The following is a 26,894-nucleotide window of genomic DNA, read 5'->3' on the forward strand; positions in this document are numbered from 1 at the left end:
CATGCCGCGGAGCCGCAGGGCCGACGCTCAGAGGGCTTCCTGCCGCCGCCCGGGGCGCGCAGGCGCAGCGCCCTGTTTGTCGGCGCCTGAGAAGGGAGGAGGTACTGTCGAAACCAAGACCGAGGCCGAGGCGGAGCTGACCAGACTTGACTCCGGCCCAGAATTAGTCTCCGTGCCGCGCGGACCGTAAAAGGCCCCAGAGTGGATGGAGGAGATCGAGCCCTGAGATCACCGCCAGCCCGGTCGACGCTGTGACCACACAGGGCGGGGGGGCGGGCAGGCGATCCCTAAGCTGCTCAGGGCCTTTCCTCAGATCCCCGTTGAGGGGCCTAGGCCCCGGCCCCGCGACCGACCAGGCCCGGCTCTGCCCTTTGGGACTGGAGTCGACCCGACCGGAAGTAGAAGCTTTCACCGGGGCCATAGGCCAGTGACTAGGTCGGGCCCGGGCCTCCCGTCGGGGCCGGACTGGAAAGAGGCCCCGGGGAGGCCCCTAGCCCACTAAACCCTTCCCTCAGGCCAACGCCCTCCAGGAAGATGCAGCGCGCCCTACCGGGCGCCCGCCAACACTTGGGGGCCATCCTGTCCAGCGCCAGCGTGGTGGTGAAGGCTCTGTGCGCGGCCGTACTATTTCTGTATCTGCTGTCCTTCGCCGTGGACACGGGCTGCCTGGCGGTCACCCCAGGCTACCTCTTTCCGCCCAACTTCTGGATCTGGACCCTGGCTACCCATGGGTTGATGGAACAGCATGTGTGGGATGTGGCCATCAGCCTGGCCACGGTAGTGGTAGCTGGACGTTTGCTGGAGCCCCTCTGGGGGGCCTTGGAGCTGCTCATCTTCTTCTCAGTGGTGAACGTGTCTGTGGGGCTGCTGGGGGCCTTTGCCTACCTCCTCACCTACATGGCTTCCTTCAACTTGGTTTACCTTTTCACTGTCCGCATCCACGGCGCCCTGGGCTTCCTAGGTGGTGTCCTGGTGGCGCTCAAGCAAACCATGGGGGACTGTGTGGTCCTGCGAGTGCCCCAGGTGCGTGTCAGTGTGGTGCCCATGCTGCTGTTGGCGCTGCTGCTGCTGCTGCGGCTGGCCACACTGCTCCAGAGCCCGGCACTGGCCTCCTATGGCTTTGGGCTGATCTCCAGTTGGGTGTATCTTCGCTTCTACCAGCGCCATAGCCGAGGCCGAGGGGACATGGCCGACCACTTTGCTTTCGCCACCTTCTTCCCCGAGATCCTGCAGCCTGTGGTGGGCCTGCTGGCGAACCTGGTGCATGGCCTCCTGGTGAAAGTAAAGATATGCCAGAAGACAGTGAAGCGCTATGATGTGGGCGCCCCATCCTCCATTACCATCAGCCTCCCAGGCACAGACCCTCAAGACGCAGAGCGGAGAAGGTACTGTGGAATCTTCCAAAACCTTGTTCAGCTAGGAGAATCTTACAGATCAGGTCACATTACATCTTTTGAGGTGCTTGCTGTATGTAGGCTGGCAGCTGTGTGTAAGATTACAGTAAGATGTTGGGGGCAGATTCAGAAAGAGAAAATCCAATTTGTGGCCTTGATCTCAACACTTCGGTATCTGGGCTGCATAAGGTGCTTTCCAAAATTAGGGAGTAAAAGTTGCCTTTCTGACCACTCAGGGTGCTTAAGTTTCAAGAAACGCCCTGCTTCCTTTTGAACTGTGTGAGGGCTAGTGGAGAGTGTGGAGAGCCAGGTACACATAACCCTGGCCTTGTCTCAGAATCTCGGCATTCTAGACGCTGGTCCCGTGAGAGCCAGAAACAACCCGCTGGTCTTTTTTCCCCTGTGAGAGAGGGACAGGGAAGGAGACCTGGGCTCCTTATGAGGTGGTTGGGGCCACCCCAGTTTCCAAGTGCTGGACTTCCACCCTCTTCCTGGGCCTTAATTCAGATGTTGTGCTTCTCTGCAGCTTATTTATTAACAGGGAAGCCTGGGGTATAACTAGACTTAGACAACCACTGGCCCATATACACTGACTCTGGCAGGCATGTGTTACCAAACCCAGGGGACAGCCACGTGACCCACCGAGGGAGCCTGCTGACCACACCAGGGAATGGAGACAGCCTTTTCATTATCTGTAAACCAAGCCATCTGCACCATCAGGAGTCTCAGCTGAATTATTCACTTAATGAACCTTGGCCAGGGCAAGCCAGATCTCTTTTTTAATCCATCTCTTTCTGTCTCTCCCAGGTGTATGGACTCACAAGAGTGGTCACAGCTCTGTTTCCAACATTATTCTTGAGTGGTTTTTGTTGTTTTTATTGTTTGGGTTTTTGCTTTTTTAATGCAATTACTTGAATTGTGAAATCTAGAGCAGGTTCTGTCCCAACTTTGTGCATTTGTCAAAGGCTTCTGCTTTTGTGCACCCATGAGATGAGTTCTTAGCAGGCAACTTTACAAATTCAGTTAGACTTGTTCCAGTGCTTACTCGCCACTGGGGCTTTGGAGTGTGGGACACACCCCTCTCCTGAAGGAGTTTCCAACTGGAGAAGGCCAGATTACTTTGGTCCAAGGTGGCAAGAGTTAGTACACATGACATGCTTAATTGTGGGCCTTACAGTTTGTGTCTCCGTGGCTAATCAATCGTAGAGACTGAGTTCTTTATTAAACTTTAACCTTAACTCGTGGAGGAGATGCAGCCAGAAGGGCTGGGCCTAGTGGAAACTGAACTGTCCTCAGAGATGTTCAGGTGATCCCAGGCCACAATGGTGGCCCCTCCTCTAGTGAGAAATCTTGGATTATTAGGGTTGGCTGGACATTCGAAAAACCTTCACAGCCCCAAGAAACTGGACAGTTGGAGGCATGTTGGGGTGGGGGTGTCAGGAAGTGGGTTCCTGGCATAGCCTTGTGGTTGTTACCTTGCTTGGGGATAGGGATCACTCTACCAAGCAGTTTGATCTCTTGCTTCATGCCACACTCCCTGCCCCAAAGAGCTAGCAATAATGGGAGGCAGGGTTTCCCATCTTTGACCCTTGTGACAGAGTGGTGAGCATGCCACTATCTCTCTACCTTGGCAGGTTTTAAACAGAATTGACAAGGCAGTCTCCAGAATGGGAGTCTGGGTAGCAGAGGGAAGGACTGTCCTGTCTGTGCCAACTTGCCGTGGTGCCAGGCTGAAGGACAGGGTGGAAGTGTGCTGGGGCTTTACGTGCCTGTCTTCTTGTTGCACCTCCTGTCATGTTCCCTGGCATGGTGGAGATTTTGGTTTTCTTCTGGAACGTGGAAGGCTATACAGGTCTCCCATGCTGGTAGCAGAGTTGGAGGCATCAGGGGTCCACAGTGACCACTATGAGGAGTATTACCTGGCAGCATGAGCAGTCCACCTCCTGGTGGGCAGGGTCCCAGGTCTTCGTATATATCTTCTTCTAGCGAACTTCCCCACTTTCCTTCAGGGTGGGGTCTCCAGGGGTCTGGCCTGTGCCCTACCCACGTGGGCTGTTTTTTCCTTCCTCTCTTCCCGCTAGGACACTATGTGTTCCTGCTCTAACCCAGGTCTTGGTGGTGTTGGGGGTTCTTCTGGGAAGGCCAATGTTAAGAGTCAGGAGGGGTGAGCTAACCCAAGTTGGCCCTGCTTTCCCAGGCTGAGAGCCAAGGCAAGGGCTTAAGTTCCAAACCTCCCCACAGACCCTTGCCAGGGGGTTCACAACACTCCTGACAAGGAGATGGGGAGAAGTTATGCCTTGAATGTGATCCTGGTGCCCAGCAGAAGTTCATGCGTCCAGGGACTTGGCCCTTCCACCATCTGCCCTGGGTCACAGTTCTGCCTAAACTTAGGCACCATTTTCAGAACCATGCCTGGGGCTGGCCTGGGGGCAGCCTGGTAGGTACCCAGCGTTCTCAGCCTGGAGGTGTCCAAGCTATGGAGGGAGTGCTCTACAGCCTTTGGGTCCTCATTCAGATGGCAGAGAGAGCCCTAATCGGATCCCTGGGGAGCCCTGGGCCCTACAAGGGGGAAGGAGAACACATAGGATTTTGAGAGGCATGTGAGCAGTAAGGCAAGTCAGTTTCCTGGGGGAGAGAATACGGGGCGTGAGCCGAGTTCAGACCCATAGTGACTTGTCATCTTTCCCCGGCCCCAGGCAACTGGCTCTGAAGGCCCTCAACGAGCGGTTGAAGCGAGTGGAGGACCAATCCGTCTGGCCCAGCATGGACGACGATGAAGAGGAGGCTGGGGCCAAGATGGATAGCCCTGTGCCGTCAGACAAGGCCCCCACACTCCCAGGGAAGGGGGCTGTCCCAGAATCCAGCCTGATCACCTTTGAGGCAGCTCCCCCGATGCTGTAACTCTAGACCACCTTGAGTGTAGCACCTCCTCTCCCAAGCCCCCTTTGACACCCTCTCAGCTACTCCAGGGCACTGACTGCTCTGAGAGGGGAGAAGGCCTGCTGCGGGTTGCCACAGCCTTCTGCTATTTCTCGCCAACACTACCCAGGACTCTTGCTACCTGGTTCCAGCTCCAGACAACCACTCTGCCAGGCATGGGACCTCTGAAGCATAGCCAGCCCAGGCCATCTGAGGTAAGACTGCACCTCAGCAGGCAGCCTCAAGCAAGTGGCTGCACGGACACTGGTGCCGTGGCTCCTGGGCCAACCCTCACACCTGACACTGGTTGCTGAGAGCCCTGAGCCAAGGCAAGGATTTGCCAAAAACATTCTGGGGGTCCAGCCCATGCAGGAGCCCAGCGCAGGGCTGCTGCACATCCCTGCCTGCCCCCAGAAAGACTACGCTCATGTCAAGATTTCTGATTCCCTCTGCTGTGGCCATGGTTGCTTCCAGGCCAGAGCAGTCACAGCTCCCAGGTATTTTCTACAGGACCACTTGAGTGGGCAGCCAAGCCCTGCCTCGCAGTATCAATAAAGCAGTTCTTTGAGGTATGGCTCCTGGGCTCCGTTAGACCACCTTGTGCAGCCCCCTCAGCACGCTCAGCTGTGGATTAGACAGGGACCTCAGGTTCCAGGGCTTGGTCACGAAGGCTGTTCCCACTGGATAAAACGCCCACTGCCCTCATTGTTCCCCACCCCCCCGTCACACTCTCCCTTGCCTCACCACACATGTCCACTCTCAAGCAGCCTTCCCAGAGCTGTCACCTCAGACCCTTTCTCTCCCTGCACTACCTGGTCAGGGAGGCCCTGCCTGAAGATCTGATGACTAAGGGCCTCTCTGTCATAAGGAGTTGTTCTTACCCATGGTTCACTTTGAAGACAAGAGTGCTCAGTGTTTGGCACCTATGGAGGCAGCCCATCCCCAGCTCCCATCCTGTCATTGCCCAGATTTGACCATCATAGTCGAAACTCCCAACACAGTGGGCACCTGGGAAAACTGAAAGGACACACAGTCCCACCAGTCACAGCTACAGCCCGAGGACCTGCTAGGGCCCCAGGTGGCATGGGACACTCAGCAGCCAGGTCCCAGGGGCTAATGTCGCAGGAGAGCTTCAGCTCCTTGGTGAGCAGCCACAGACAGGTCCCCATCCTGCTGAGCTGCCCGTTTGTTCCTGCTGATGGCATGAGCAAGAACTGTCCCCAGCTCTGGGCTATTCCTCCCGTCCAGTCTTTTCAGTCTTTTTTTTTCTTTTTGACTGCACCTCGCAGTATGTGGGATCTTAGTTCCCCAACCAGGGATCAAATCTGTACCCCCTGCTTTGGAAGCTCAGAGTCTTAACGACTGGACTATCGGGGAAGTCCCTTCAGTCTTTTTTTTTTTCACTTTATTTTACTTTCTTCTCTTCTGTAATTTCTGGACATACCAGCAAAAGTTGAGTTGCTGGGGGTGGGGCGCAGTCTTGCAACCCCAACTTCATCCAGGCACATGATCCATAAACTCCTCTGGGACGGTAGAGAAAGAAGGAAAGGGGAGGTACTGCAGCATGAGGAGCAAGTAACAATGTCACACACAGGACTCCGGCTGCCCCAGTGCCTGAGGTGTCCCATGAGCGAGCTGAGAGAGTCCAGGTGGTCTCAAACCCGGCTCCCACGCTGAGGGGCAAATCCAGGCTTTCCCAAGGCTGGGAAGAGTTCACGGCTGGATCCTCTTGCGGTACAGGTAGGCGTTGCTCACCTGGTTCATAATGACCAAGCTGGTAATGACAGGGCAAAGCACAGCCAGGTACCAGACCCCACCGGTGACTGTGGCAGTGAACCAGAGTGAGCACATGCCCAACAAGAGGCTGGCACCCCCCAGAAGGTAGCCCACCAACCCCGAAGTGGCATGGTACAGCTTAAGCTTGGCCAGGGGCCATCGAGGCAGCAATTTGGGGTAGAGCAGCCCCACCCCACCCGAGCACTGCAGCCCTGCCCACAGCACAGCCAGCAGCCCTGCCCGCCCATGCCATGTGGCCAGGTGGGCCTTGCCAAGCTGTTCCTTGTGGAGGATGACAAGGCCCAGGCCCAGCAATGCACACAGCAAGGCCAGCAGCTGCAGAACCCAGTGGCAACGCGCTCGGCCCTTCCGTGAAAGGGAGCGCAGCAACGAACTCTCAGGAGAGAACACCAGCAGTGCCTCGGTCATCAGGAAAGAGAACTGCGGAGACAGAGAGGACACTAAATGAGGGTGCTGCCAGGCAGCAGGGAAGGGTTTTAGATAGAACCTAAGCTGCCAGCTAGTGTGAGCAGATTGCCCTTTATCCTCTCCCCCACTGACAAGAGTATTTGGTGGGGCAAGAGTGGAAAACCACCTGGGACAGAACATGTGTTCTGCGTGACCAGCAAGAGGTACCTCTCCACACTTCTTCCTGAGTGCTACTCTGAAATGTCATCTCTGCTATGTTACCCAGCAAACACAAGGCTTGAGATGTGGCAGTTATAAATGATTCACAAGCTTTGTTTCCCTGACAGGCCTGGATACAATTTCTTGGCAAGAGTTGTCCACATGGGTACACTGTTTCAGGGAATAGTAGGTGCACCACTGTAAGTTAAGGTGACAGGAGGCACAGGTGCACCCAAATGCATATTCTAAGCCTCCTGCCTGGAGGTGGCTAAAGCATCGTTCTGTACTTAGACAAACCCATTTGCCCTGCATCTTGATTACCCTAGTTCAAGTCTTCAGATATAAACTACAGCAGGAGTTGGAGCCTACAGTTTCTCCAACCCCACATCCCACCCCTCCAAATTGATATTAAGTGTCCATTTACATTTAGAGGCCACTAAGACCACCCCCAGAGCCATACTCCCTCCCACTCCTAATAGCTGGCCAGGTTCACTACTTACAGCCAAAGACATAAGCACAGGGTGCCAGGAGAAGAGACCTGGAATGAGAAGAGGATGCCTCGTGAGGCTCAAGCAAGAACCCAGCCACACCATCCCCACAGGCTGAGGAAAATGAGTAGCCCACCACCCAAGGAGGTGGTGCCAAAATGCAAGCCCCGTCTTGCTGTAACGAGCTGACCCCGTATCTATTCTCTCTTCCTGGACCCTCCCTGGATCAGAGGCCACCCTTCACCATTCCTCTGGCAGCCCTCCTTCTTTCCCCCTGCACTTTGCAAGAGGCAGCCAAGTGTGGCACCCAGACAAGAGAAGCCAGGTACTCTGTGGGGCCTGGCCAAGCTGGCAGAGCCCTCACTCTCATCTACTCCACCCTGTTTATCCCTCCAGCATGGCATGTCCCTCAGCCAGCCAGGCCTTTCCCAAGAGTCAGACCCAAGGCTTCCTATTGCCCCTGCTCCCCAGGAAAAGTGACAGTTCCCAAAAGTCAGTAACTATGCATTCTACTTACTGGAGCCAGGCCTGGCAAGTACAGCCACAAAGATGGTGAAGCCCAGGGCCACAAGGTGGGCAGCAGCCCCGGAGGCAGTGCGCAGAGCTCGGTATATGTGTGACTCGGTCTCCACAGAAAGGGCCATGATCACTCAGGCCGGCTGTAGCCTGAAAGCATAGCAGAGTGAGCAAGGGCCTCTGGTGCCTGCTGTCCACTCTTCTCACTGGAGCAAGGGTGGCAGGACAGGAATGCCACTCTTCCAAAGAGTTAAGGTAGGAAGGGACAGCATTAAGGCAGGGCCCAGGAATAGTCGCGGGCTGGTGGCCAGTCAGCGTGTATCCGCATCTGAATTGGCACTGATCACTGGTCCGTCCACCTTCCAGGTAAGATACGCAAGGCCGTCTAATAGACTACAAGTCCCAAAGTGCACCACGCCGTCGCCTGGCGGGAGCGCCTGCTGGAGGACCGTGAAGCACTACGGGAACTGTAGTTCCCGGTTGCGTCGAAATTACAGCCTGAATCGCTTTGCGCACACCCTTCCCACGTGCAGCTGGCTTGCTGCCTCTACACGCCAGGGATTCGCCTGCCTCACCCGCAGCGCCGACCCGAGGAGGTGGTTCGGTCCCGAACAAGTGGGATTCTCCGGGCTCTAGCCGCGCGCCCTGCCGCTCCACCGCTTAACTTCCGGGTGCGACGCCTACCCCACCCGGGACTTCCTGGGCCTGTTAGCAGCCACACGGCTGAGTTGCACTGCGCAGGCGCTGTTGAGCAGATGGCTTCACGGGTGTATCAGTGCGCAGGCGTGCCTGACCTGGCGGCCCAAGCCTCCGGTCTGTTTCTGACAGGTGCTCCCAGGAATAGAGGCGCCAGCTACGGACCCCGGCCCCACTAGCGCCATGGGCAGCGGCTGCCGCATCGAATGCATATTCTTCAGCGAGTTTCACCCTACGCTGGGACCCAAGATCACCTATCAGGTGCCATCCGGGCTCGCGGGACAATGGGGGTTAGAGGGACGCTCCGGGGAGTTCAGTCAGTTGCCTGGAAGCGATGGAACCCCGTGCCCCGTGCTGCACGCAGGCACGCCGCTCCCTTGTTCGCGGGGAATCGTGAACCACAAGTATATTCAAACCCAGTCCCGGGATCCCGGTGTGGCAAGGCAAACAAACATCGCATAGGCAGTGATTGTGGAAAATGGGGCTGTGTTGGCCCAAGGGAGGTGCCAGGTCCTACGAGAGGTGTGAGTGGTGATCCACTAGTATCCCTGGATGCATAGAAATTTAGGTGTGGGAGGAGTGTGCCAGGAGGAGGGAACAGCATATGCAAAAACCAGGAGGTAGGTGAAAACATAATGTGTGTGTGGAAACACAAAGGTGGAGTAGGCCTGGGTGGATGGGAGAAAGGGGAAACCCTGGAGAAGAGAGCTTAGGTCTTGAAGGTCACCCTGTGTACTCTGCCTAGTTATAAGGTCCCCTAAGGGGCTTCTTGTCACTCCCTTCCACAGGTCCCCGAGGATTTCATCTCCCGTGAGCTGTTTGACACCGTCCAGGTGTACATCATCACCAAGCCAGAGCTGCAGAACAAGCTCATCACTGTGTGAGCCCCTAGGAGGGGAGTAGGGAGGGCTCCCAAGGAGGAGTGGACAGACATGGGGACAGGAGGAGATTGATTTTGTTCCTACTTGTTCCCCTTGTCCAGCACAGCCATGGAGAAGAAACTGATAGGCTGCCCCGTGTGCATCGAGCACAAGAAGTACAGCCGCAACGCCCTGCTATTCAACTTAGGCTTCGTGTGTGACGCCCAGGCCAAGACCTGTGCCCTTGAGCCCATCGTCAAAAAGCTGGCTGGCTACCTGACCACACTGGAGGTCTGCAACACGATGGGCTTGGGTGGATGGGCAGGCAGAGTTAGGAAAGGTGTTCGCATGTCTCCAAAGCCCTCCAGACCTGGGAACCTGCGAGGGCAGGATGCCAGCCAAGAGTCCTGGGGTGTGCCCACCATGCTGTCCATGCCCCATCCAGCTAGAGAGCAGCTTCGTGTCCACGGAGGAGAGCAAGCAGAAGTTGGTGCCCATCATGACCATCCTGCTGGAGGAGCTAAATGCCTCAGGCCGGTGCACTCTGCCCATCGGTATGGCCTGGCCTCTGCAAGGACAGCAGAGGGGTCGAGGAGGGATGAAAAAGTGGGAGGGGAAGGTGGGCCCAGTCAAGAACAAGACTGGTGAACAAATTGGTGGCCAGGAAATAGCCATGAGCTTGGCTGATGATGTCCAGGGTCCAATGGATGATGGGACTGGGGAGGGGGAGGCCAATAGAGTTCTCTGGCTCTGCTCCCTGAGCATGTTTCTTCCCCTGAATGAACCTCAGTCTCTTGCTCCATAAAAGGAGGAGACTGGTCCTATGCGGAGCCACCTGTCTGCCTCCAGGGTGGCTGGGAGGACTGCCTGGTAATTGAGGGCCTCTTGGCAGAGTTGGCACTGAGGATATGGGTGGGGTCCCCTGCAGATGAGTCCAACACCATCCACTTGAAGGTGATTGAGCAGCGGCCTGACCCTCCTGTGGCCCAGGAGTATGATGTGCCTGTCTTTACCAAAGACAAGGAGGATTTCTTCAACTCACAGTGGGACCTCACCACACAGCAGGTGTGCTCGCCCTCCCCGGCTATCATGACCTGTGGCTGGCCGCAGCCCTGGCCTCATCCCACTTCTACTGAACCTGTTCTTCCCTGCCCAGATCCTGCCCTACATTGACGGTTTCCGCCATGTCCAGAAGATATCAGCCGAGGCAGACGTGGAGCTCAACTTGGTGCGCATTGCCATCCAGAACCTGCTGTGAGTGGGGAACAGTGACATCCGGGACAGGTTTACCAGTCAGGAGGAACCCAGGGGCCCTGATTGTAGGTGCAGGGAAGGCATGGCTTCAGAAGCTGAGCACTACTGTTTCCCCCAGGTACTATGGTGTTGTGACACTGGTGTCCATCCTCCAGGTAGGTGAGTCTGGGGTCTGATTAAGTGGAGACTGGATCATGTGACTGGGCCCAACTGGGGCTGTGTCAGACTTCCAAGCCCCTTACTCAAGCCCCTGTGCCGCCTACTACCCTCTAGTACTCCAATGTGTACTGCCCAACACCTAAAGTCCAGGACCTGGTGGACGACAAGTCCCTGCAGGAGGCGTGTCTATCCTACGTGACCAAGCAAGGTATTGGCAGGCTCTGGGGGAGGCCATCTCAGGGAGGGCAGGGCTACCTGGAGAGCTGACCCTTGATGCCTGCAGGGCACAAGAGGGCCAGTCTTCGGGATGTATTCCAGTTGTACTGCAGCCTGAGCCCTGGCACTACTGTGAGAGATCTCATTGGCCGCCACCCCCAACAGCTGCAGCACGTTGATGAACGGTCAGTGGGGGCCCCCTGGAGCATGAGGGGTTTGCCTGAGGGCAGGTACACTCTCTGTGTCTCTCTGCAACTCTGGGTTAGAGAAAAAGCAGGAGACTCCTAGTGAGCAGAATCACATGGCACTGCTAATCTAGGAAGGCTTCCTGGAGGTGGTGGGTTTTGGTGGCCAGTTTGGTCATGGAAACAAAACCGGAGGGAAGACTGGCCTGGCTTGAAGGAAGCCTGGCCCAGAGCATCACCTCTTTCTTCCTTGACACTCATCCCAGAAAGCTGATCCAGTTCGGGCTTATGAAGAACCTCATCCGGCGACTACAGAAGTATCCTGTGCGGGTGTCTCGGGATGAGCGGAGCCACCCCGCCAGGCTTTACACAGGCTGCCACAGCTACGATGAGATCTGTTGTAAGACAGGTAGAAGCAGGCAGGACCGCTGAGGTGGGGTCAGGGCAGCGTGGCCAACCCCCACCAAGGCTGCTGACCTCACCTCCACCACACCATTCAGGCATGAGCTACCAAGAGCTGGATGAACGGCTGGAAAACGACCCCAACATCATCATCTGCTGGAAGTGAGCCTGGTGGCGGCTGGATGAGGCACGCAGCTATGGCTACTCTCTTCTGCTAAGCCCTGCCTGGTGCATGAGGACTAGACCAAAAACCTAGTCCATATTGTCCCAAGGTTGACCCTCATTTCTGTAAATAAAGTCATTCATTTCAACCTACCTTTGTTGAAGACTGCCTCTGAGCCAGCCACCGGAGAGAACCAGCAGTGAATGAAATAGCTGTGGTCCTGGCACCCTGGAGCGCCATCTGGTGGGCGGAACCGGCAATGGGCATGTAAAAGTGCCCACTAATTATAAACTAAAATAATCAGCCAGAAAGAAACAATCAGAAAGCTGAGATGAAAAGTGAGTTGGGATAGGAGCTGAGACTGCTCCGTATTAGATGGGCAAGAAAGGCCTAGCTGAACTGGTGTAAATCAAACCCTGAAGAAGGAAGAATATACCAGGCAGAGGTAACAGGTGCAAAAGCCCTGAATCAAAATCTGCTTTGGGATGTGTGAGGAAGCCAAGCTCAGCCCATGGGGCAGGAACATAGAGGGCAAGGGGGAGAGGAGCAAGAAACAAAGTTGGGAGGTAGGAGAGGAGGCACAAGCCTGACTGCAGAGCTATGGATAAGCTGCTTTGGACATCTGAAATCTCTCTGACATCTATTCGTCGCTCAGTGGTGTCCGACTCTTTCGTGACCCCATGCACTGTAGCCCACCAGGCTGCTCTGTCCATGGAATTCTCCAGGCAAGAGTACTGGAGCAGGTTGCCATTTTCTTCTCCAGGGGATCTTTCTGACCCAAGGATTGAACCTGGGTCTCCTGCACTCCAGGCAGATTCTTTTTTTTTTTTTTTTTTTTTAATGTTTAAAGAGAACTTCATTATGACAGTGAGTTTTGACTTGAAAATCATTACGTGAAGTGAAAGTGCAAGTGGCTCAGACGTGTCTGATTCTTTAAGACCCCTTGGACTGTAGCCTTCCAGGCTCTTCTGCCCATGGGATTCTCCAGGCAAGAATAATGGAGTGGGTTGCCATTTCCTTCTCCAGAACCAGGCAGATTCTTTACCATCTGAGCCACCATAGTATTCAATGTTTTGAGGGCCAGAGGCAGCCAGATCCACAATCATGTGAGGAAGGAATGTCTCGTGTACAATTTTTTTTTCTGGCCACGCTGCATGTGGGATCTTAATTCCCCAACCAGTTATCAAACCACACTCCCTGCATTAGAATCGTGGAGTCTTAGTCACTGAACTGTCGGGGAAGTCCCTCATGTACACCTTTAAAAGACTCCTGGTGGGAATTCCCTGGAGGTCCAGTGGTTAGGACTCCAGGCTCTTAAACTGCGAAGGGCTGGGGTTTGATCCCTGGTCAGAGAAATAAGATCCCACATGCTACAAGGCAAGGGAAAACTCAGGACGGTCAAGGGTGGAAATGGGTCCAGGAACAGTGACATGACAGGCAATGGCAGCCCGGACTAGGCAGGAGAGAAGTTGTGAGCCCTGCGCAGTATTTTGGGGGTAGAGCCAACGAGGTGGAGTTAGACGCCAGAAATGCTGGAACGAGGAGGTCACAGAGAGCATCAAACGTGGGCGGAGAGGGAGCAACTACAGGGAGAGCTGATGTGGGGCGGGCCGACTTGACATCCTTCTGAAGAGGAGGCCTAGGGCGCAGGAGTCCGGAACTCTCGAGCTGCAGCCGTTTGTGAGGGAGAGAGCTCCACGAGTCCGAAGAGTTGCTGCCCGCAGCCCGGCTGGCAGGCAAGACGCTGGCGTGTGGGGAACCGGCAGGGGCGGGGCCCAGGTCGCACTGCGCAGGCGCCGAGCTTACCGTTTCCATGGTGGCGAGGACTCACGCGCAGCCACCGCTCTGCAACCGTAGAGTCCCAGACTTCGGCCCCGCGGGAGACCGTGGTCCCCGAGCGTGTCAGCAGCATCGCCACCCCAGAGCCAGCTGCTGCCCGTGGAGAGCCAGACCCCACCTTCACGCTCTCGGTCCGTTGCGGAGACATGGGCGACCTGGAGCTGCTGCTGCCGGGCGAGGCTGACGTGCTAGTGCGGGGACTGCGCAGCTTACAGCTGCGCGATATGGGCTCCAGAGGGTGAGGCCGCTGAATACAGGGTCAGGTGGCGTCATGGCGTTAGAGTCCTTGAGTTGGGGGAGTGTGGGCCAGAGTCCTGTAGGGGGAGGGTTTGCCCAGTGTGGAGGGGCCCTTAAGGTGGGGAGGTAAAGCTCTCTGAGATAGGGTTATATGGTCCTGGGCCACCTTGGACCCCTCAGAATCGGGTTAGGCTTCAATAGCACCCAGCCCCGACCCCCACTCCTACTGCACGCATGTGCACTCCCACATGCACACACACCCCGGGGCAGGTGGAACCAGCAGCATGAGAACCTGGAGAAACTGAACATGCAGGCCATCCTCGATGCCACGGCCGGCCAGGGCGAGCCCATCCAGGAGCTGCTGGTCACCCATGGGAAGGTACGCTGGAGTCATAGGCAGGGTTCCTGCCTTCTCACCACCCCACACCCCACCACCACTCTACCTTCTCAGGAACTGGGTGCCTACACCTCCCTCTGACTGGCACCTCGGTCCTCCCCAAAGGAGAAAGAAGAGTGTGTTACACCTTTGATTTAGCACCCCTATGGGACAGGACCCTGGCGTGCCTGGTGGGGAGCAGGGTGCAAGTTGATTAGGGAGATAGTCTTGGATCCTAGAACAGCCTAGGCTGTAGGGGGAGGGCCCAAGTTCTAAAGGCATTCCTGACTAGACTGTCAGGCTAGAGGGGGGCCCCCAGTGAAGTGGGGTAGAACTTTGGCATAGAAGGGGGCAACCTCCCCAACATGAGAGAGAGAGGGAGTGAGAAACCAGGAGTTGGCTCTTCTGGAATGTGAGCCAGGAGGTGTCACCAGTAGACGACCTGAATCATCACTGACAAAAGGGTTCCTCTGCAAGGGAAACGTAGCGCCCCCTACTGGTGGGGTGGGGTAGGAATAGGGCACTGTGAAGGGACCTGAGAAAAGAGTGAGGCCGAGGCACACAAAAGACTCCGAAGATGAGAGAACAAGGACAAGAGAGGGCACGAGCAGGAGGCGTGAGCAGGAGGGCTGGCCTGAGGGTGCACTTGGATGGGGGCGAGGGGACAAGGGCTCAAGTGCAGAGGGAGCATGGCAGGCTGGGGACAAGGCAAGGACCAATCCATGTGAAGCCTGGGGCATGGAGACCCCCCCAGAGGTGTTGGAGGCAGCTGGAAATGAAGATTCAAGGTGCAGGAGAGAGGTTTGGGAAGGAATTCATGGGGCATAGGAGAGACTAGGGGTCCAGAGGAGTTTGAGGAGGGCTGAACTGGGCTGACCTGTTGGCAGGGCAAGACAGGCCCATCTCACCGCTTGTCCTCTGCCCTCCCCCTCAAAGATCCCGACACTGGTGGAAGAGCTGATTGCAGTGGAGATGTGGAAGCAGAAGGTATTCCCTGTGCTGTGCAAGCTGGAGGACTTCAAGCCCCAGAACACATTTCCCATCTACATAGTGGTGAGCTGGGCCATCGGTGCATACCCCCGCCCGCCCCTTCAGAGGGCCCTGGACCAGAGAGAGTGGCTGGTAGGCCGTATCCCGCTCTCAGCAGCTCCGGGCCCTACCCTTCTCTTTATGTGACAGTTACACCATGAAGCCTCCATCATCAACCTCCTGGAGACAGTGTTCTTCCACAAGGTGAGGCAGCAGCCCTGCCCACTGGCTACTGCCCTTGGCGAGAGTCTGGCGGCAAGGGGCTTGTGTCTGCGTGGCCAGAGCATTAGAGCCAGGATGTTTCCCCTCCTCTTGCCCTTCAGGAGGTGTGCGAGTCAGCGAAGGACACCGTCTTGGACCTGGTGGACTATTGCCACCGCAAACTGACTCTCCTGGTGGCCCAGGGTGGCCGTGGTGCTCCCCCTGAGGAGGAGTCCCAGCACAGCACCCCCATGCAGGTGGGCTGAGGTTCCCTAGGGTTGGCAAGGGCTAGACCCCAGCGCCCCTTGGCTTGAACACCATGTGCCCCCCCCCCACCCCCCACCCCAGGAGCTGCAGAAGCAGGCAGAGCTGATGGAATTTGAGATCGCACTGAAGGCCCTCTCAGTGTTGCGCTACATTACAGACTGTGTGGACAGGTGGGCAACCCAGCCAGGCCTGGGGCCTGCAGTGGGGGGCTGGGAGCCTGGGCCTGTCACCTCCGCTCACCTCCCTACCCCCGTCCTAGCCTTTCTCTGAGCACCTTGAACCGCATGCTCAGCACCCACAACCTGCCCTGTCTCCTGGTGGAACTACTGGAGCACAGTCCCTGGAGTCGGCAGGAAGGAGGTAAGGTCCTCCTCCACCTGCCTAAGCCCCAGTTCACTGCTTCCAGGACATCTTCCAGGATTGATGGGGTGGGCAACCTTGCCCAAAGAGAATACCAGGATGTTTCACCCACAGTGGGCCTAGACCTGGACTCTGTCGCAGGCAAGACCTGTGTGTCTATTACTGAGGAGTCATGCTGCTCTGAAGTGAGCCCCACCCCAGCGTGGGCATGTCCTGTGGCCCATACAGCTGGGTCATTCAAAGTGCATGCAATACCTGCACCCCATATGTTGGTTCCTCTTCCCAGGCAAGCTGCAGCAATTTGAGAGTGGCCGTTGGCAGACAGTGACCCCCTCGGAGCAGCAAAAGCTGAGCAAGTTGGATGGGCAGGTGTGGATCACTCTATACAACCTGCTGTTAAGCCCTGAGGCCCGGGCCCGCTACTGCCTCACAAGCTTTGCCAAAGGACAGCTACTCAAGGTAGGGAACTCCTCCCACATGAGTGTCCACAGCCCCTGCCCTAGGTCACCCTTGATGTTTATTTTTGCCCGCCCATCTCAGCCGCAGCCCTCTCTCCACATCTTGGGTCCCAGGTGATAACAGCAGCTAGTGGGACCTGGGTCCCACTGGCACCCTCAGCCCAGTCCAGCCCAGCCCAGCCCAGGCCCTCTCTGTTCCTCAACCCTCTTGGTCAGCACCGCCTCACACTGGCCTCCCCTGGACACCCTTGCAGCTCCGGGCTTTCCTCACAGACACACTGCTGGACCAGCTGCCCAGCCTGGCAGACCTGCAAGCTTTCCTGGCCCACCTGGCCCTGACTGAAGCCCAGCCCCCTAAAAAGGACCTGGTGTTGGAACAGGTAAGCTCTCGGAAGTTGGTTGGTCAGGACCACTGCTCACTTGACCAGCTCCTCCTCCCTGCCACTCCCTGCTTCTCTTCCCCAGATCCCAGAAATCTGGGAGCGGCTAGAGCGAGAGAACAAAGGCAAGTGGCAGGCTATCGCCAAGCATCAGCTGCGGCAGGTATTCAGCCCCTCGGAGCAGGACCTGAGGCTGCAGGCACGCAGGTGAGGCCTGCTGAGCCAGCAGGAGGGGGAGAAGGGAGGCAGCAGGCGTGGGTGTGGGCGGGGCTGCTCCTGTCCCCCCACCCAGAGGTCCAGCCAAGTCCTCCGGACCCTTTTCCCAGGTGGGCTAAGATCTACAGGCTGGATGTGCTCGAGGCAGTGGCTCCAGAGCGGCCCCGCTGTGCCTCGTGCAGTGCAGAGGCCTCCAAGCGTTGCTCCCGGTGCCAGAATGAGTGGTATTGCTGCAGGTGAGGGTATCCTAGGACCTTGGGCCCCTAAGTCCCACTCCCATACCCCTCGGAGCACTGCATCTTCACCGGCCCCGTTTGCCTGCAGGGAGTGCCAAGTCAAGCACTGGGAGACGCATGGAAAGGCTTGTGTCCTGGCGGCCCAGGGGGACAGAGCCAAGTGAAGGCTGCAGCTGCTGAGGGCCAACCACCCATGCTGTACAACCCACTCGAGTGTCCCCCCCGCAAACCTCTGGATCTCAATCTGGCCTCTGCAAGTGCCCCAGCCTCCCGGGTGGTGAGGATAGCAGGCGGGAAGAGCTGTTGACCCATCTCCCCCCAGCTAAGCGCTCCCCACTTCCTGCACTATCAGGCGGGTTGGCTTAGGGTGCAGCCTCCCCAAGCTGGGGCAGAAGGCCTGGGCGGGGGGGACAAGGGCCGGATGTGGGGACCCTCTTCCTCTAGTACTGTAAAGTAAAACTAGCTTCCACAAACACGCCTGTTTCCGCGTGACCCCTTGAGGTCGTCGTGGTTGTTAAAGAGGAGGGGAGTGGCTCGCTGGATGAAGGGAGGATAGGAAACGGAGGGCGGGGACTCTGAGACAGCAGCCCCCAGCCGCACCCGCCGTCCCATTCCGCCTGTGGGCCGACACAGCGCGGGTGCCCAGGTTTCCATTGCGCCGCTCTCCTCTGCTCTCCCGCCGCTCTGCCTGAATCCTGGAGGCGGTGCCAAATCGGGGCCCGCCCCGCGGCCCCGCCCGCCCCGCGCTCGCTAGCTCCCAGAACCAGCCGGAGACCCGGCCCGATCGGGCCATGTCCGCTGAGCCTGAGCTCATTGAACTGCGGGAACTGGCACCCGAACGGTGCGCCGCTCCGGGCCGCACCCGGCTTGAGCGTGCCAATGCACTGCGCATCGCGCCGGGCACAGCGCGCAACTCCTCAAGGCAGCAGGTCCCGGGCCGGGGCCACCGATTCCAGCCCGCGGGGCCCGCTACGCACACGTGGTGTGACCTGTGTGGCGACTTCATCTGGGGCGTCGTGCGCAAGGGTCTGCAGTGCGCGCGTGAGTAGCGGACCCAAGAGCTGGCGGGAGCGAAACGGGCAGCCAAGGGACAGACCCGTCGCTGAGGGCCAAGTTGCGATGGAGGGGTTCGGGGGGATGGTCCCACGTTTCAGGTCCGTTACCTTTGCCCCATAGCACAAGAGAGTGTGGGCTGATAGTTTATAACCTTGCCAAGCTCCACCTGCCTTAGAGACAGAGTTAGGCAGAGGAGCTTGTCTGTAAATAACAAGGTGCTACTTTCAAGTTTAACCAGCGCCTTGGCCCTCCTTGAGAAAGGCTTGTGCCTGTCAGTCTCTGGGCTCACATTCTTACACCTGCCCCTTTGGAAAGATTCACTTGCCAAGTCCCCCAAGAGAATCCCTGTGGTGAAGGGAACTTACCCACCTATGGGAGAAGGCCTGGAAATAGTCAGAAACTTGGGCACAGGACTGCAAGCAGGAGTTTTGAGTCTGTCTTTAGCAAATACCTATTGCAGGTCCAGTCAACCAGCTGCTAAAACATGAAACACAACCACACACCAGTTGGTGCTTCTGCCCTCCCAGAAATCACCGGCAAGCTGAGATTGCTGTCTCACTGGCCATACACCATCTAGAATCACTTGGGATGCTTTCACAGCCCTCCAAACCCCTACCCTTGGATCTTACTGCAGACCTGTTGAATCAGTCAGGTCACTGAGAGTGTACCAGCGACTTTTAAAAACAGGTCATTCTAATGTGTAGCCTGGGTTGAAAATCACTGCTCTGGCCCATTTAGGAACTTAGGGAAGATGTCCCAAGCCTGTGTGTGATGGAGACCCTCTCATCTAGTACAGGAGTTTGTCTTTATTCAGCTAGGATGAGTATGGGACTTGTGGCAGCATACAAAGCATGAACAAGGGCTGCGAGATAGCAGTGTTCCCAAGGAGAAATAAAGTGGCCATGGAAATGAAAAACATGACAATTTGGGTGTGTGTCAGAGGCAGAAACAGGAATCAAGGATGAGTTGGGGTGGTTTGGTTTGGTTTTTGTTTTTTGCTGAGTTGAGGAACTCTGGCAAAGGCAGGGGTGAGGAGAAGTGAAGAATTAAAAGGAGTAGGAAAGTGAGTTAAATGTTGGCCATGTCTGGTTGAAATGTTTATTGGACATCCAAATGAAGATACTGATACACTGAATTTGATCTCAAGGAGGAGGTCAGATGGAAGCCTTGGATCTAAGGTAGGTCAGTGTACACAGAAAAGCGGTCAGGACTGGGCCTCGGACACCCCACCACTAGTTCTGGAAGCTGAAACAGAGCTGAAGCCCCCTGAGCAGGGGCTACAGTGAGGTGGGAGGAAAACCGCGGTAGTGAGGGCCCCCGGGGTATCCAGAGAGCAAGCATCTGACGATGCTCGAAGGTGAAGAAGGGACCACCGCATTCGGCAGTGTGGTCTCTGAGTTTCCTGGAGGGAGGGGAGCAAGACTGACTGGAATGGGTAGACGATGAAGGCGAGGAATTAAGAGACCAGTGTTGGTAAGTTTTGAGTGTAAGGGGAATAGAGAAAAATGACTCGAGGGGGCACTGAGTTAAAAGTTTTTTGTTTCCCCCTCCAGTAAATGGGAGGAGGGAGGGACGCTGATAATGAGGAAGGGGAAGTTCTGCCCTAGGCGTTAGAAATCCAACTGTTAAGCAGGCCTGGATCCCTCACAGCATGTCTTCCTGCCAGTTTCTAGGCGCCGGGCCGGGGGGCGGGGAACCAACTCTAAAATCTGAGTGGCAGTGGGTATTAATGGGGACTGAGATAAGGCCGGTCACGCAGAAAACGATGAGCAACGGCCTTCATCCCGGGGCTTCGCTTCTGTCCCCGGGACGCTCCTCCGAGCTGGTGCTGGGGTTCCTCCACCTCACGGCCAGGCCTCTCTGCAGATTGCAAGTTCACCTGCCACTACCGCTGCCGCGCGCTCGTCTCTCTAGACTGCTGCGGGCCCCGGGACCTGGGCTGGGAACCGGCGCTGGAGCGGGACACGAATGTGGTGAGCGCGGGACCGGGGAGCTTACGGGCAAGGCAGGGATGCGTGGACGAGTGGGCCACATTGCAGGCGTTCCTTAGGGCCGCCCGGCGCTACACGCAATAAACGTTTTGATAGCCGACTTCCCGGCGACAGAGAGTGGCTAATTCTGCGCGCGGGCTCCAAGGGGTGCCGCGGAGGGTGCTGACTCGGCCCTAACCGCCCGGAGCCGCCCAGACTACGCGCAAGCGCAACTTCCGCACCTTCCCGCAGCTGCATCCGGCCTCGAGGCCACGCTGGTGCACACGCGCACAAGCCCCGTAGTGTCCCTCGGGAGGCGGGGTCTGCGAGGCGGCGCTGAACTGAGCTGCCCCAGGGCTGAGATCATTCTTGGAGGCGAGGCGTGTGTGACCCCGCCCTCCTACATTCCTCCTCCAATGAGACGACAGCTAGATCCTGGCTGTCTACGTTTCAGTGTTAACGGTTGCGGCGCGGACACGGGTTCCGGCGCACGCAAACTCATATACGGGCGCGCACGCGCACACGCGCTTGGGGCGGTGGTGGGAGTCTACCGGTGCACCGGAGCTGGCGGGCTGGCGGGCGCGGCGATGGGTGAGCCGGACGCGGGAACGCCTTCCTTCGAGATGACCTGGAACAGCACGACAAGCAGTGGCTACTGCAGCCAGGAGGACTCGGACTCAGAGCTCGAGCAGTACTTCACTGCGCGTACCTCGCTGGCACGCAGGCCGCGTCGGGACCAGGTGGGGACCGGGGGTTGAGGGAGGCGGGCGGGGCCGCCCTGGGATCCCGCGCTGGGATCCCGCCCCTCCCCGGTACGTTGCAGTCTCGAGAGTTTGTGGGCCGCTCCGCCCTCCTGTCAGCGTGGATCTCGAATCGGACCGGGGCCAGCCCTCGGAACCGTGTGTCGGGCTTTCAGCACATCGGTACTGGGTGCCGAGCCCTTGCTGTTTCTATCACAGACCGGTTGAACCAGGAGAAGCAGCTGAGTGGCTTGGGGTAGACCAGTGACAGGCATTATCCACCCCTTACTAAGGCTGACTGTGCAGTCTAGACTACCGCCTCGATTTCCGCGTGTGGGCGCTCCCACCCCTTCTCTGGGGGACTTGGAGGAAATGGAGGGGGAGGAGCCCTCGCCGGGAATTGAGAAGTGTGTTTAGGAGAGAGGCAAAGGAAGGTCCAGGCCCCTCCATTTCCACTCCTGGATGGAGCTAGCTTGGTCCCCACCTCTTGCCAGTCCCGGCCTGTCGCCAGCTGCTGGAATGTGGAAGATTCCGAGTCTCCCCTCCTCTGCAGTGGACCAGGAGTACTCACTTGGGCAGCATACATAGAAAAATCAAGAGCAGACCAGGGCATCTGGGAATGGCCAGGAAGGAAGCCTTGTTTTGGACTGTCAGCATTCAGGAGCACTTGGCCCAGGAAAGGTGGGAAAGGCTAGATTGTAAAATGCCCTGAGAGGGATCAAGAGATGGGGATTACTAATCTAGGACTGTAAGGTGTTCTGGAGCAACTGCGCCTCTCAGAGCCCCCCAGATGTCCCATCATCAGAGACCTCTGTGCTGTGTGCCATGGGTGTGACCCCCAGGCTCAGAGCTGGTGCATCTCAGAAGCGCAGGAAAGAGAGATGGCGACCATGAAGTGAAGTTCAGTATGCCTGGCAGCAGTGGGGCAGAACTCCTTACGTGAGCCAAGAGAAAGGGGTTACGGGTGATTATTTAGATGAAAATTCTATACCTTGAAAGCTCAGTCCAGAGTTTGGGTGCAAGGTTTGAGGGTGGATCCCTGGGACTGTCCCTGTGTCACTCAGGCCTGAGCCTTTTTCCGTCGTGGAAAGGTGAGAAAAACCACAAGACACTAACCAATTGAAAAGCAGGCTGTGGAGTCCCAAGTTGTAGGTAAGATATATACACCTATGGCTGATTCATGTTGATGTTTGGCAGAAACCAACATGATATTATAAAGCAATTATCCTTCAGTTAAAAATAAATTAAAAAAAAAAAACAAACCATCAGTCACTCTGGATAGTGGCAGAGTAGAGGGTGAGTGGCTGGAGTGCAACAGAAGGGAAATTCCAAGGTCCTGTTGTATGTCCCTCTGGGACAACTTGTGGAATTCTCCTCCAGCAGTCAGCTTTAGAAAATGGAAAATGAAACTCTCTCCTCTAGAGTCCTGGCAGGACAATACAGTACCTCCAGTCCCAAGTCCTTGAGGGAGGTTCACCTGGAGAAGGGAAGGGGCTGGAACTGAGGTCACTGCATCCCAGTTCGGGGCTCTTGGACAACCCAGGAAGGGAAGAGGGAAGACCCAGGCTAGAGCTCAGAGCCATCCATCATAAGGAAGGGAATAAGTGAGTAGCATCCCTTTGATCACCCTGTTCTGTAAATAGAATTCTCTTCCTTCTTGCCCTGGCACTAGATTCTGCTCAGCTTTCCTCCTGCCCCTAGCACCTCTTCCATCCTGACACTCCTTTCCCCTGAGGCACGCCTTGTCCAAAATCCTTCTTGGTGGAACAAACACATCCATCCTTTATTCCCAGCCCGTCTAGCCATCATTTTATCCCCCCCCCCCCCCCATCCCTCATTTTCCAGGATCCAGACCATTTGTTCTTACCAGTTCTATGAGGTTTCCAACAAGGTCTCTGCTAGAGTTTTTCACTTCTCAATGCTCTTTTCCATCTACGAGACTTTTGGAAGCTTGGGGAAGCAAACAGGCTTTGGTTCCCACCCCTCCTCGAGAGCCTCAGTCCTCAGTGTCAACAACTTGCTGACAGCTGAACAGCTGCAGCTACTAGGTGAAGAGCATATTGCTAAAAGGCTGTGAACTCTACTCTACTCCCTCATCTGTCCTTCCTATTGTTCGCATGAAATGGTGTAAGCTTGAAAGTGAAAGCGTTAATCACTCAGTCGTGTCCAAATCTCTGCAACCCCTTGGGCTGTAGCCTGCCAGGCTCCTCTGTCCATGGGATTTCCGAGGCAAGAATGCCGGAGTGGGTAGTCATTCCCTTCTCCAGAGGATCTTCCCCACCCAGGGATCGAACCCAGGTCTCCTGCATTGCCAGCAGATTCTTTACCATCTGAGCCATCAGATGGTTAAGCTTAGGGGACTCCAAAGCAGTAGTCAGGAAGAAGTCTGGCTGTCCTGGGCTCAAAGCTGAACAGAAGGTTAAGGTTATTCTGCAGAAGACCTTCTGATGGGAACTTCTCTGGGACAGCGCATTGGTCAGTGATGATCTCAGCTGAGTCTGTGACACTCCCACTCCTACTAGGGCCTGTCTGACGTCAACAGGAAGTAAGGCTGATGCAAGGAGACAAGGGAGTTTGGCTGAAGCCCTGGCCCACACGCCACCCTTCTGATAAGAATCCAGTCCCTGGAGGAACAAGGGGAAGGGCTGAGTGGTGGAACTAAAATCTTTGGGCTAAACCCTCTAGACAGCAGGGAGGAGGTGCATAAGCCTCCCTATTTGGCACTTGTGGGACAGGCTCCACTAGAAGGCTGCCCATGTCCACCTCTGGTGGATTGGAGCCTGGCCTGAAGCTGCCTTTTCTGCAACTTAGGTCAAGATCAAATGGCATGTCACAGTGGCTTTCTCACTAAGACTGAGACATGTAGGCCCGGCCCAAGTGCCCCACCAAGTGTTAAGGTTGTAGCAGTTGCCCCTCTCCGCCTGCCCCCTGGTGGCTGGTCTCCTGGTGTGCACCAATCCCGTACCTCTCGCCCTGCAGTGAGTCCTGGCCAAGGCAGAGAGGCGAAGTGAACTGCCTTCTCTAGGACACACCTTGACCCCACCCAGCTAGGGTGCTGAGATCGAGCTGTTCCTTCTGAGTCTCTGATCTTATCCTGGCCTTGATTTCAAGGTGTTCTTAGACCCTTACCCAGGGCTGAGGAGACTCCAGGCCAGCAGCAGAGAAGCCAAATGATTCTGCCTTGGCTGTCTCCATAGAATACAGAACCAGGAGCTATGATGGTTTCCTCTCATCAGGCCATGAGCTGTGTTGTCAGTTTCCAAAGGCTGCCCACAGGCCATTTTACAAAGTGGTCCACCCAGAGTTTATCTTCTTGCCTGTGACATGCATTGCAGAGGAATGGGTTCTGTGAGGGTCATCGCTCCATGTCTGCCCATCTTTCAGGATGAGCCCGTGGAGTGGGAGACACCTGACCTTTCTCAAGCTGAAATTGAGCAGAAGATCAAGGAGTACAATGGCCAGATCAACAGCAACTTGTTCATGAGCCTGGTGAGTTGACAGCCTGTTTTGGAGAGAGATAGGAACCCAGCCATGTGCCTGATGCCCAGAAGGTCACAGCTGAGGTATTCTTGGGAAGGCCTGAGCAGTGATTTATTCACACCCACCCTAGCCCCAAGCGGATTGGTAGTGTCCAGTCCTGTTCCGTCTTACCTGGCACCTAGTCACAGTTTGGTTTTTCCTCTTTAGAACAAGGATGGCTCCTATACAGGCTTCATCAAGGTTCAACTGAAGCTGGTGCGCCCTGTCTCCGTTCCCTCCAGCAAGAAGCCACCCTCCCTGCAGGATGCCCGGCGCGGCCCAGGGCGGGGCACAGCTGTGAAACGCCGCACCTCCTTCTACCTGCCCAAGGATGCTGTCAAGCACCTGCACGTGTTGTCACGCACACGGGCACGCGAGGTCATTGAGGCCCTGTTGCGCAAGTTCCTGGTGGTGGATGACCCTCGCAAGTTTGCACTCTTTGAGCGGGCTGAGCGCCAGGGCCAAGGTGGGCTTCCCACCCCATCCCACCATGTGTGAGGGTATATATACATGCGCCTGTGCATGCAGGAGCTGAGGGGGCTGTGCCTGGCTCTAATTAAACCCTCCTTTCCCTCTGCCTGGCTCACAGTGTACCTCCGGAAGCTGTCAGATGATGAGCAGCCCCTACGCCTCCGGCTCCTTGCAGGGCCCAGTGAGAAGGCCCTAAGCTTTGTGTTGAAGGAGAATGACTCTGGGGAGGTGAACGTGAGTAACAGCTCTCCTTAGTTTCTTGGGTGTGACTGGGCAGGACTGGAGGGTTGCAGCTACCATAAGACCTAAAGGAGCAACAGGGCTGCAGACAAGCCCTGCAAAGCCTCTGCAGAAGTGCCTGAGCCTTGCAGCTAAAGTGGAGGTTTCCAGGAAATTCATGCCAAGGTCTAGGGCTTGCCTCAGGAAACCAGGAAGAACTATCTTGATGCACTGCTCTTCCCTGTCATGGGAAGTCCTTAGGAGATGCAGGAGTCCATCTGATGGCATGGTGATCTCATGCCAGGTCAGAGCCACACAGGTAGACACAGGACAGCATGGAGGTGCCCCTCTTTAGGCATGAGAACTTTTTACCGGGAAGCTGTCTGGCTCCAAGGTAGTGCCTCTGCAGAGGGAGATTAAACTCAGAGAAAGTAGGCATGACCTGTCCACAGGTAGCTAAAGAACATTGGTTTGGTTGCCTGTCCGTGAGATCACTGCCCTACTTTGTGGGACCCATCTTCTCTATGTATTGTTGTTGGGAATCTTAACACAGACCATTCAGGTAGGAACCTGACACTGGAAGGCACCATCCTAGCTGCATGATTGTGATGCAGTCGTCATCTTTGGGGAGAGCCTGCCAACTTGGTAGTGCCTGCTGTAGCTTATGTCTCCCTTCTCCCCCTCCAGTGGGACGCTTTCAGCATGCCTGAGCTACACAACTTTCTGCGCATCCTGCAGCGGGAAGAAGAGGAACACCTCCGCCAGATCCTGCAGAAGTACTCCTATTGTCGCCAGAAGATTCAGGAAGCCCTGCACGCCTGCCCCCTGGGGTGACCTCTTGTACCCCCGGGGTGGAAGGAGGAGAGTAGGCAGCGCCAAGGGCGTGCCGTGTGAGTGTGCAAAGGCCCCTGTGGCCTGAGGAATGAGTGTGCATGGAGGCCCTCTCTTGCTGGGGGGAACGAGCCCAGAGAACAGCGAAGGAGCTGGCCCCCTGTGTCCACCAGTGGGTGGAGCAGAGCATGGCTCTTCACCCTTCTGCCTGTTGTGTACTGGGTCATGGTGGGCCAGGGTTGCCCTGGGAAGCTGCTCCAGGCTTGCAGCAGGGGTAGAGGAGACAGAAGTCTCTTTAAATTTGTCTCAGATATGAGAATCTTGGAGACTCTACAAACATAATAGGGTCATTTGCAGGGATGAGGGCCCTTGTCTATGCAGAACGGTTGTGTGATTTGGATCTTGGATGGGGGAGGGGGGTGTCTCAGGATAGCCCTATCAGAACCAAGGGTGGGTGTTCAAGATAAGACAGGCATCAAGGAAGAGTCTAGGGTTCCCTCTCCAGCACCCTCTGACTCCTCACACACCTTCAGGTCAGGGAGTGCTGGCTAAGGGTGCAGCAATAGTGCCTCTGCCTCCTCCAAGGAGGATGTCCCTGGGCCAGGCTCTCTGTGAATGTGGGCCCTGGCCCAGGTGTCTGTGCCTTGTTTGCCAGTCAAAGCCAGGGTCTTTCCCTTGGGTATTTTTGATGATGTGTGCGAATGTATGTACTATTTTGTGGCCTCAGCTGAATGCCTCCTGTGGGGAAAGGGGTGGGGGTAATAGTCATCAGGGCCTGGGGTCTGAGAAAATTGGCTAAATAAAGATTTAAGAATTCTCCTGCTTTTGGACTCT

At 56.3% G+C, this 26,894-nt stretch overlaps 5 protein-coding genes across 9 annotated transcripts; 4 read left to right on the forward strand and 1 right to left on the reverse strand.

Moving 5' to 3' along the window:
• The first annotated feature begins 57 nt into the window (after nt 1-57).
• On the forward strand, nt 58-4,881 carry TMEM115 (transmembrane protein 115). Its single transcript, XM_061128511.1, has 2 exons — nt 58-1,385; nt 4,091-4,881. Exons 1-2 carry the CDS (start codon nt 535-537, stop codon nt 4,293-4,295), a joined length of 1,056 nt encoding a protein of 351 aa, XP_060984494.1. The 5' UTR covers nt 58-534; the 3' UTR covers nt 4,296-4,881.
• An 818-nt stretch (nt 4,882-5,699) lies between these two features.
• Nucleotides 5,700-8,451, reverse strand: LOC133045898 (transmembrane reductase CYB561D2). Its single transcript, XM_061128514.1, has 4 exons — nt 8,296-8,451; nt 7,722-7,870; nt 7,217-7,254; nt 5,700-6,530 (listed from the first exon to the last, which is right to left on the reverse strand). Exons 2-4 carry the CDS (start codon nt 7,846-7,848, stop codon nt 6,027-6,029), a joined length of 669 nt encoding a protein of 222 aa, XP_060984497.1. The 5' UTR covers nt 7,849-7,870; nt 8,296-8,451; the 3' UTR covers nt 5,700-6,026.
• A 3-nt stretch (nt 8,452-8,454) lies between these two features.
• NPRL2 (NPR2 like, GATOR1 complex subunit) lies at nt 8,455-11,807 on the forward strand. Its single transcript, XM_061128512.1, has 11 exons — nt 8,455-8,677; nt 9,205-9,296; nt 9,399-9,567; nt 9,722-9,830; nt 10,205-10,341; nt 10,433-10,530; nt 10,649-10,685; nt 10,804-10,897; nt 10,973-11,090; nt 11,357-11,499; nt 11,591-11,807. The coding sequence occupies exons 1-11, from the start codon at nt 8,600-8,602 to the stop codon at nt 11,656-11,658; spliced, it is 1,143 nt and encodes a 380-aa protein (XP_060984495.1). The 5' UTR covers nt 8,455-8,599; the 3' UTR covers nt 11,659-11,807.
• A 931-nt stretch (nt 11,808-12,738) lies between these two features.
• On the forward strand, nt 12,739-17,697 carry ZMYND10 (zinc finger MYND-type containing 10). Its single transcript, XM_061128520.1, has 11 exons — nt 12,739-13,732; nt 14,002-14,110; nt 15,044-15,160; nt 15,287-15,340; nt 15,460-15,594; nt 15,686-15,805; nt 16,193-16,423; nt 16,677-16,802; nt 16,888-17,009; nt 17,129-17,254; nt 17,343-17,697. Exons 1-11 carry the CDS (start codon nt 13,641-13,643, stop codon nt 17,416-17,418), a joined length of 1,308 nt encoding a protein of 435 aa, XP_060984503.1. The 5' UTR covers nt 12,739-13,640; the 3' UTR covers nt 17,419-17,697.
• Nucleotides 17,698-17,859: 162 nt separating this feature from the next.
• RASSF1 (Ras association domain family member 1) lies at nt 17,860-26,877 on the forward strand. 5 transcript variants are annotated; one of them, XM_061128516.1, is made up of 7 exons: nt 18,381-19,488; nt 20,177-20,283; nt 20,735-21,020; nt 24,405-24,509; nt 24,708-25,005; nt 25,129-25,244; nt 25,917-26,877. In XM_061128516.1, the coding sequence occupies exons 2-7, from the start codon at nt 20,279-20,281 to the stop codon at nt 26,061-26,063; spliced, it is 957 nt and encodes a 318-aa protein (XP_060984499.1). In that variant the 5' UTR covers nt 18,381-19,488; nt 20,177-20,278; the 3' UTR covers nt 26,064-26,877. The 5 variants fall into 5 exon arrangements, with proteins under 5 accessions (XP_060984498.1, XP_060984500.1, XP_060984499.1 ...); XM_061128515.1 differs by lacking the exons at nt 18,381-19,488; nt 20,735-21,020 and adding an exon at nt 17,860-18,295; XM_061128518.1 differs by lacking the exon at nt 20,735-21,020 and having other exon boundaries at nt 18,397-19,488.
• The last annotated feature ends 17 nt before the right edge of the window (nt 26,878-26,894 follow it).

The sequence above is a fragment of the Dama dama genome, chromosome 24 (assembly GCF_033118175.1).
Source record: "Dama dama isolate Ldn47 chromosome 24, ASM3311817v1, whole genome shotgun sequence".
Lineage (NCBI taxonomy): Eukaryota > Metazoa > Chordata > Mammalia > Artiodactyla > Cervidae > Dama > Dama dama.

Excerpts from the sequence above, each read along its gene's own strand:
- RASSF1 (XM_061128515.1), top strand. The coding sequence starts at position 18,046 with ATGTCCGCTGAGCCTGAGCTCATTGAACTGCGGGAACTGGCACCCGAA. Across the intron at positions 20,284-24,404 it reads TGGAGCGGGACACGAATGTG|GATGAGCCCGTGGAGTGGGA; the intron begins GTGAGCGCGGGA and ends CCCATCTTTCAG. Across the intron at positions 25,245-25,916 it reads ATGACTCTGGGGAGGTGAAC|TGGGACGCTTTCAGCATGCC; the intron begins GTGAGTAACAGC and ends CTCCCCCTCCAG.
- ZMYND10 (XM_061128520.1), top strand. The coding sequence starts at position 13,641 with ATGGGCGACCTGGAGCTGCTGCTGCCGGGCGAGGCTGACGTGCTAGTG. Across the intron at positions 14,111-15,043 it reads TGCTGGTCACCCATGGGAAG|ATCCCGACACTGGTGGAAGA; the intron begins GTACGCTGGAGT and ends TCCCCCTCAAAG. Across the intron at positions 17,255-17,342 it reads AATGAGTGGTATTGCTGCAG|GGAGTGCCAAGTCAAGCACT; the intron begins GTGAGGGTATCC and ends GTTTGCCTGCAG.
- TMEM115 (XM_061128511.1), top strand. The coding sequence starts at position 535 with ATGCAGCGCGCCCTACCGGGCGCCCGCCAACACTTGGGGGCCATCCTG. Across the intron at positions 1,386-4,090 it reads CAAGACGCAGAGCGGAGAAG|GCAACTGGCTCTGAAGGCCC; the intron begins GTACTGTGGAAT and ends CCCCGGCCCCAG.
- LOC133045898 (XM_061128514.1), bottom strand. The coding sequence starts at position 7,848 with ATGGCCCTTTCTGTGGAGACCGAGTCACACATATACCGAGCTCTGCGC. Across the intron at positions 7,255-7,721 it reads ACTTGCCAGGCCTGGCTCCA|GTCTCTTCTCCTGGCACCCT; the intron begins GTAAGTAGAATG and ends TTCTCATTCCAG. Across the intron at positions 6,531-7,216 it reads CTGTGCTTATGTCTTTGGCT|TTCTCTTTCCTGATGACCGA; the intron begins GTAAGTAGTGAA and ends CTGTCTCCGCAG.
- NPRL2 (XM_061128512.1), top strand. The coding sequence starts at position 8,600 with ATGGGCAGCGGCTGCCGCATCGAATGCATATTCTTCAGCGAGTTTCAC. Across the intron at positions 9,297-9,398 it reads CAGAACAAGCTCATCACTGT|CACAGCCATGGAGAAGAAAC; the intron begins GTGAGCCCCTAG and ends CCCCTTGTCCAG. Across the intron at positions 9,568-9,721 it reads GCTACCTGACCACACTGGAG|CTAGAGAGCAGCTTCGTGTC; the intron begins GTCTGCAACACG and ends TGCCCCATCCAG.